Here is an 8,022-nt window from a genome sequence, read left to right as displayed (position 1 = left end):
CGCTTCCTTTTAAACCGATTGTACAGTGTGGTAGGACTAGGGTAGGAAACTGGACGGCATGGAGACTTCTGTGTTAAAACACAAGAGAACCCTTAACGTTAAAACCTCAAGCTTCCGGAGCATGTCGGCGGGAGGGACTTAACAGCGGAACCCAACATTCCCGGGTGAAGTTTTCCAGCCGGAGTCAGGGTCAGAGGCAGCCTTTCCTACTGCGCAGGCTCAGTGCTGCTTACCCATCATGGAAGCAATGTGGCTCCTGTGTGTGGCGGTGGCGGTCTTGGCATGGGGCTTCCTCTGGGTTTGGGACTCCTCAGAACGAATGAAGAGTCTGGAGCAGGGAGGACGGCTGGGAGCCGAAAGCCGGACCCTGCTGGTCATAGCGCACCCTGACGATGAAGCCATGTTTTTTGCTCCCACAGTGCTAGGCTTGGCCCGCCTAAGGCACTGGGTGTACCTGCTTTGCTTCTCTGCAGGTAGGAGGCCATAGGAGGGGCGATGGGAGCCGGGGCTTTGAAAGGGATTTAAGTGCTAACCGATCTCAGTCGCCTTCTTCTCGAAGAGTTTTCCGTAGGGAGCTAAGTGAATACACCGAAGGTCTTACCTCTGAACCCCTCACAGCCTAGGGACAGGAGCGGCCGGCTTACCTGGTGGGTTGGGGGACGTCGGCAGCTCGCGTACTACGCTAGCAGGATTGAGGAGCAGAGAAACAGTTGCAGTTGGTTGTATTCAGTACCTGCATTTCCGTTGGGAACTCCACCTGTACTTGTTATTCTGTGGAACTTTTTTTTATTTGTAGAAGGAGCAAGAATATTGACCTTACTATATAGCACACGAAACAATCTATGCTGTATCGTGCCTGCTCAATCCTTAAAGTTAACTTCTAATGATAGTAAAAGACTTTCCTGCTGCCTTTAAAATGCAGCTTGTGCTAGTAACATGCATGTGTCAAATTGAAGAATTAGACATAGATGAACAGATAGAAAGTAATTTTGAAGGTAATTTTAGAGTTCAACTCCACCCAGCTTTCAGTGAAGGAACCTTTCAAATAATAGATTTTTGCTTACCATAGAGAAAAGATCAAATGACAAAGCAAATATTGACCATTAAGCTGGAATATGGTGATAATTGAACAGTTGTATAAATGAAGTAATTGAATTGTACACATACAATGGGTGAATTTTATGGCATGTCAAAGTATACCTCAATAAAGCTATTTTTTAAAATTGCCCATGACTTCTTTTCCCATTTGGTTGTGTGTCTTTCCAATTCTTTTTCTATACAGCTTCTTCACAGAAATCACATTTTATAAAATTTTATATCGTTTTTACTCGACATTACTTTTTCATTTATTTACCAAATACTTATTAAACATTTGTGTGCTAGGCCTTATTCTATGCCCTAGGGATACAAAAGTGGAAAGCTAGGTAAGAGCATTGTCCTCGTGAAACTTAAAACATCTACCTATATTTAGATCTAAATGTATAGCCTGTTAAATGGCTTCATCGGGATAAACCTTAATCATCCCTTATTGTTTGTACATTCAGAAGGTTTTTTCCTAGTTTATTGCAAAGAGCAGAGAACATCTTTATGTATATTACTTCATGAGTATTAATTTTTAAAATTGGCTGTTTTAAGGCTTTGCATTGCAAAACACATTCCCAAAAACAAAATGCCAACTTACTCTTTTTTTTTTTTTTTTTTTCTGAGACAGTCTCGCTCTGTTGCCCAGGCTGGAGTGCCGTGGCGTGATCTCGGCTCACTGCAACCTCCACCACCCGGGTTCAAGTGATTCTCCTGCGTCAGCCTGCCAAGTAGCTGGGTTTACAAGCGCATGCCACCACACCTGGCTAATTTTTGTATTTTTAGTAGAGATGAGGTTTCACCATGTTAGCCAGGCTGGTCTCAAACTCCTGACCTCTAGTGATCCACCTGCCTTGGCCTCCCAAAGTGCTTGGGATTACAAGTGTGAGCCACCATGCCTGGCCTACCTATTTACATTCTTACTGGCACTAATGAGAGTATCTGTCTTAATATACTACTTTCTGTAGCATTGACTGACATTTTTTATAAATTTTTTTTTTTTTTTGAGACGGAGTCTTGCTCTATCGCCTAGGCTGGAGTGCAGTGGCGCAATCTCGGCTCACTGTAAGTTCTGCCTCCTGGGTTCACGCCATTCTTTCTGGGACTACAGGCGCCCGCCACCATGCCCAGCTAATTTTTTTTATTTGTTTTTAGTTTTTAGTAGAGACGGGGTTTCACTGTGTTAGCCAGGATGGTCTTGATCTCCTGAACTTTTGATCTGCCCGCCTCAGCCTCCCAAAGTGCTGGGATTACAGGCGTAAGCCACTGCACCTGGCCATTTTTTATAAATTTCTTAATTTGTTTAGTATCTTCTCCCCCAAAAACCTTTGTTACCAGTAAAAGTAAACCATTTTACATATTTATTAAGAATTGGAGCCCAAGCACTTTTCTTCTAAAATTTATGCTCTGTTAAGAATATTAATTGCAAATAGTTACAAGTAATGCCACCATTTTTTCTTAGTTTCTAGGTTTGGTGGGGGTTTTTTGTTTAGTTTTCTTTTTGAGATGGAGTCTCACTCTGTCACCCAGGCTGGAGTGCAGGGGCGCAATCTCAGTTCACTGCAACCTACGCCTCCCGAGTTTAAGCAATTCTCTTACCTCAGCCTCTCGAGTAGCTGGGACTACAGTGTGCACCACATGTTGGGCTAATTTTTGTATTTTTGGTAGAGCTGAGGTTTCGCTGTGATAGCCAGGCTAGTCTCGAACTCCTGACAAGTGATCCACCCACCTCGGCCTCCCAAAGTGCTGGGATTACAGGCGTGAGCCACCACACCCAGCTGGCCAGCTTTTAGTTGTATTTGTATTTTATATTACAACTGTATGAGTCAAATTATAAGCAAGTTTGTTACAAGGTCTTCAAAAGAAGCCTGGATTTTATTTGCAAAACATTATAGGTACAGCTGTTTAATAAACTTACCCTTATTTTCAATAGGTTCATAAAAATTTGGGACCAGAATTGAAAATTTTTTCAAATAAAAAATGTAGGCCGGGCATGGTGGCTCATGCCTGTAATCCGAGCACTTTGGGAGGCCGAGGCGGGCAGATCATGAGGTCAAGAGATCAAGACCATCTTGGCCAACATGTTGAAACCCTGTCTCTCCTACAAATACAAAAATTAGCTGGCTGTGGTGGTCCACGCCTGTAGTCCCAGCTACTCGGGCGGCTGAGGCAGGAGAATCACTTGAACCCGGGAGGCGGAGGTTACAGTGAGCCGAGATCGCGCCACTGCACTCCAGCCTGGCAACAGAGGGAGACTCCGTCTCAAAAAATATATATAGAGAGAGAGAGCATGCACTTGGCACTCAATGTTTTTATTGTCTTTCATTATTTCCTCTGAATCCATTTTGTTTTTTATTGTATGTTATTTATTCTTTATTTGTGTTTTTTTAAATTGTTATTTATTTATTTATTTTGAGGCAGAGTCTCACCCTGTCTCTCAGGCTAGAGTGCAGTGGTTCGATCTTGGCTCACTGCAACATCTGCCTCCCAGGTTCAAGCGATTTTCCTGCCTCAGCCTCTGGAGTAGCGGGATTACAGGCATTCACCGCCATGCCCAGCCAATTTTGTATTTTTAGTAGAGACGGGCTTTCTCCATGTTGGTCAGGCTGGTCTCAAACTCCCGACCTCAGGTGATCCGCCCACCTTGGCCTCCCAAAGTGCTGGGATTACAGGCTTGAGCCACCGCGCCCAGCCACGCCAGGCTAATGTTTGTATTTTCAGTAGAGACAGGGTTTCACCATGGTGGCCAAACTGGTCTCGAACTCCTGACCTCAGGTGATCCGCCTGGCCCGGCCTCCCAAAGTGCTGGGATTACATGCATGAGCCACCAAGCATGGCCTGTTTATTTTATAAAAATGGGGTCTTGTTCTGTCTAGAGCCTTTCCCCTCTAGACTGCACTGTCAGCTCTCATATCAGGTGACAGAGCAAGACCCTGTCTTTATAAAATAAACCAAACATGAATAACATACAAGAAAAAACAAAATGGTAAGTTGGATTCAGAGGAAATAATGAAAGACAATAAAAATATTGAGTGCCAAGTGCATGCTCTGTATTTTTTATTTGAAAAAATTTTCAATTCTGGTCCCAAATTTTTATGAACCTATTGAAAATAAGGATGAATTTATTAAAGAGCTGTACCTGTAATATTTTGCAAATAAAATATAGGCTTCTCTTGAAAATCTTGAAACAAACTTGCTTAATTTGACTCCTATAGTTGCAATATAAAATATAAATAAAACTAAAAGCTGACTGGATCACAGCTCCCTACGGCCTCCAAGTCTTGGGCTCAAGTGATCCTCCCGCCTCAGCCTACGAATAGTTGAGACTACAGGCGTGTGCCAGCACACCCAACTTTTTTTTTTTTTTTTTTTTTTTTGAGACGGAGTCTCACTCTGTCACCCGGGCTGGAGTGCAATGGCGCGATCTTGGGTCACTGCAACCTCTGCCTCCTGGATTCAAGCGATTCTCCTGCCTCAGCCTCCCAAGTAGCTGGGACTACAGGCATGCATCACCACACCTGGCTAATTTTTGTTTTTGTTTTTGTTTTGTTTTGTTTTGTTTTGTTTTGAGTCTAGCTCTGTCTCCCAGGCTGGAGTGCAGTGGCACAATCTCGGCTCACTGCAACCTCCGCCTCCTGGGTTCAAGTGATTCTCCTGCCTCAGCCTCCCAAGTAGCTGGGATTACAGGTGCCCGCCACTATGCCCAGCTAATTTTTTGTGTTTTTAGTAGAGACAGGGTTTCACCATGTTGGTTGGGCTGCTCTTGAACTCCTGATCTCGTGATTCGCCCACCTCGGCCTCCCAGAATGCTGGGATTACAGACGTGAGCCACCACGCCTGGCCAATTTTTGCATTTTTAATGGAGACAAGGTTTCACCTTGTTGGCCAGGCTGGTCTCGAACTCCTCAAGTGATCCACCTGCCTTGGCCTCCCAAAATAATAGGATTACAGCATGAGCCACTGCTCCTGGTCTAATTTTTAAAATCCCTTCTTAAATTCACAAGTCATTCAAATATGTGTGGATTAAACATTATCTATTCTGCTGATTTAACATTTTAATATAAAAACAGGAAGCTATTAATTTGTAATGTAATGAAAGCTATGATGTTTTGATGGAGAAAGTACTATGGACACAAAATGGAAAAAAGCATTAAATCTCTTTTCAGGGATTTAGATTAAGGAAATCTCCAAATTGGTTTTCTTTTGAGCTGGACTTTAAAAATAGGAGTAGATATATATATAGGGAGCAAGCAGTAGTAAAGGCATCAGTAACTCTTGGATTTGCATGAATAATTCATTCTAACAAGATCTTCAGTTTAAGGGAAAGGGAGAAGCAGGGAAAAAATAATAATTGCTTTGTTATTGGTGGCTCATTTCATCCTGTCAGCAACTCTGTGAGTTAGGTACTATTGTTTTTTCCATTATACAAGTATGGGAACTGAATCACAAAGTTTAAGTAACAACTGAAGTGACCAGCTACAGTGTAAAGAAGCCAGGACCCTGTGGTTTTTCTCTGTTCTAAAACCGTTACACCCAATCTGCCTCTCACATTGCCTTGTATGCCTTGTCAGTTGATGAAATATCTAAATTGATTCCCAGTGTATGTTCCAAGGAACATTAGTTCATCAAGCTGCTATAAAAATAAAAAAAAAAGAGGCCAGGCACAGTAGCTCACACCAGTAATCCCAGCACTTTGGGAGGCCGAGACAGGTGCATCACGTGAGGTCAGGAGTTCCAGACCAGCCTGGCCAGCTTGGTGAAACCCCATTTCTACTAAAAATACAAAAATTAGCCAGGTGTGGTGGTGCACGCCTGTAATCCCAGCTACTCTGGAGGCTGAGACAGGAGAATCGCTTGAACCCAGTAGGTGGAGATTGCAGTGAGCAGAGATTGTGCCATTGCAATCCAGCCTGGGCAATAGAGCAAGACTCTGACTCAGAAAAAATAAATAAATAAAATAAAAAGAATGCCTCAGTCAAGTTTGGAGAATAGCCAGATGTGCTATCCTCTATGTAGACGTTTACAGTCTTTATGAGAATATCAACATCTTTGAGAAGCATTGCTGTAAAAAATTTTTACTTGGTTTAATCCAGTATTCCTCCAATTTATGTGACCACTAAAATACCTACTAATAGATGCATCTCTTATATAGTAGGATGTCATTGAATATATATGGTAGAGAAGTAACATAATCAGTTTTGTGTTTTAGAAAGCTCATTCTTGGCCAGGCATAGTGGCTCGTGCCTGTAACCCCAGAACTTTGGGAGGCCAAGGTGGGCAGATCACAAGGTCAGGAGTTCGAGACCAGCCTGGCAAACACGGCGAAACCCCATCTCTACTAAAAATACAAAAATTAGCCTGGCGTGGTGGTGGATGCCTGTAATCCCAGCTACTCAGGAGGCTGAGGCAGAAGAATTGCTTGAACCCAGGAGGTGGAGGTTGCAGTGAGCCAAGATCGCTCCACTGCACTTCAGCCTGAGCAACAGAGCTAGACTCTATCTCAAAAATAAAAGCTCAGTCTTGGACCGGGTGTGGTGGCTCATGCCTGTAATCCCAGCACTTTGGGAGGCCAAAGTTGGGAGGATTGCTTGAGGCCAGGAGTTCAAGACCAACCTGGTCAACATAGTGAGACCCCATCTATTTAAAAAAGAAAAAAAAAAAGAAAGCTCATTCTGGTGGCAATGGGGAGAATGGTTTGGAAGGAAAGATTGGAGTCAGGAAAATCAATTCAGCCCAGCCTTTCTTCTCTAGACTGCACTGCCAGCTCTCATATATCAGATTTCCATGTAATTCTGGTCTATACACTTTAGTCATCTCAACAACCCTGTCTTAATTACTGTAGCTTATAAAAGCTACACTAGGCCGGGCGTGTTGGTTCACGCCTGTAATCCCAGCACTTTGGGAGACAGAGACGGGTGGATCACTAGTTCAAGAGAGCAAGACCATCTTGGCCAACGTGGTGAAACCCTGTCTCTACTAAAAATACAAAAATTAGCTGGGCATGGTGATGTGCGCCTGTAGTCCCAGCTACTCAGGAGGCTGAGGCAGGAGAATCACTTGAACCTGGGAGGCGGAGGTTGCAGTGAGCCAAGATTGCGCCACTGCACTCCAGCCTCTTGCTCTTGCGACAGAGCAAGACTCTGTCTCAGGGGGGAAAAAAAGCTACACTATATTATAGAAGCGCTATTATCTGATATGAATAGCCTTCTGATTGTTCTTCAGGGTATGTTTGCTGTTTTTGACCCTTTTTTCCAAATACCTTTTTTTATGGGGGAAGACAGAGCCTCACTGTTGCACAGACAATCTTGGCTCACTGTAGCCTCCGCCTCCTGGATTCAAGTGATCCCCCTGCTTCAGCCTCCCGAGTAGCTGGGACTACAGGCATGCACCACCACGCCCAGCTAATTTTTGTATTTTTAGTAGAGACGGGATTTTGCCATGTTGGCCAGGCTGGTCTCCAACTCTTGACCTCAGGTGATCCAATCCTCCTTGGCCTTCCAAAGTGCTGGGATTACAGGATGAGCCACCATGCCCAGCCCCCAAATACATTTTAGAATTAGCTTGGTGATGTTCAAGGAAAAATCCTGCTGACATTTTTTCCCCCTTGTGACAGAGTCTCACTCTGACGTCCAGGCTGGAGTGCAGTGGCGCAGTCTCGGCTCACTGCAACCTCCACCTCCCAGGTTCAAGCGATTCTCCTGCCTCAGCCTCCCAAATAGCTGGGACTACGGGCATGTGCCACCATGCCCGGCTAATTTTTTGTATTTTTAGCAGAAATGGGGTTTCACCGTGTTAGCCAGGATGGTCTCGATCTCCTGACCTCGTGATCCGCCCACCTCAGCCTCCCAAAGTGCTGGGATTACAGGCGTGAGCCACAGTGCGCGGCCCTTGCTGGCATTTTTATTGGAATTTCACTGACTCTACTGATTAATATAAGGAGAA

General features: G+C 44.2%; 1 protein-coding gene across 5 annotated transcripts in view; it reads left to right on the top strand.

The window, feature by feature from the left end:
• The first annotated feature begins 155 nt into the window (after positions 1-155).
• The window catches only part of PIGL (phosphatidylinositol glycan anchor biosynthesis class L), a 125,351-nt gene continuing 117,484 nt past the window's right edge, over positions 156-8,022 (top strand). For 2 of the 5 annotated variants that reach the window (XR_010153004.1, XR_010153003.1), the window contains exon 1: positions 156-473. Coding sequence is in view for 3 of the 5 variants with exons in the window: in XM_054670439.2 (XP_054526414.1) it covers positions 239-473 (235 nt within the window). In the remaining 2 variants the exon portion in view is untranslated. The remainder of the gene's footprint in view (positions 474-8,022) is intronic. The other 3 variants (XM_054670439.2, XM_054670440.2, XM_009440931.5) reach the window with 3 other exon arrangements.

Source organism: Pan troglodytes, chromosome 19, assembly GCF_028858775.2.
Source record: "Pan troglodytes isolate AG18354 chromosome 19, NHGRI_mPanTro3-v2.0_pri, whole genome shotgun sequence".
NCBI classification, from domain to species: Eukaryota; Metazoa; Chordata; class Mammalia; order Primates; family Hominidae; genus Pan; species Pan troglodytes.
This window is presented reverse-complemented; position numbering and strand designations above follow the sequence as displayed.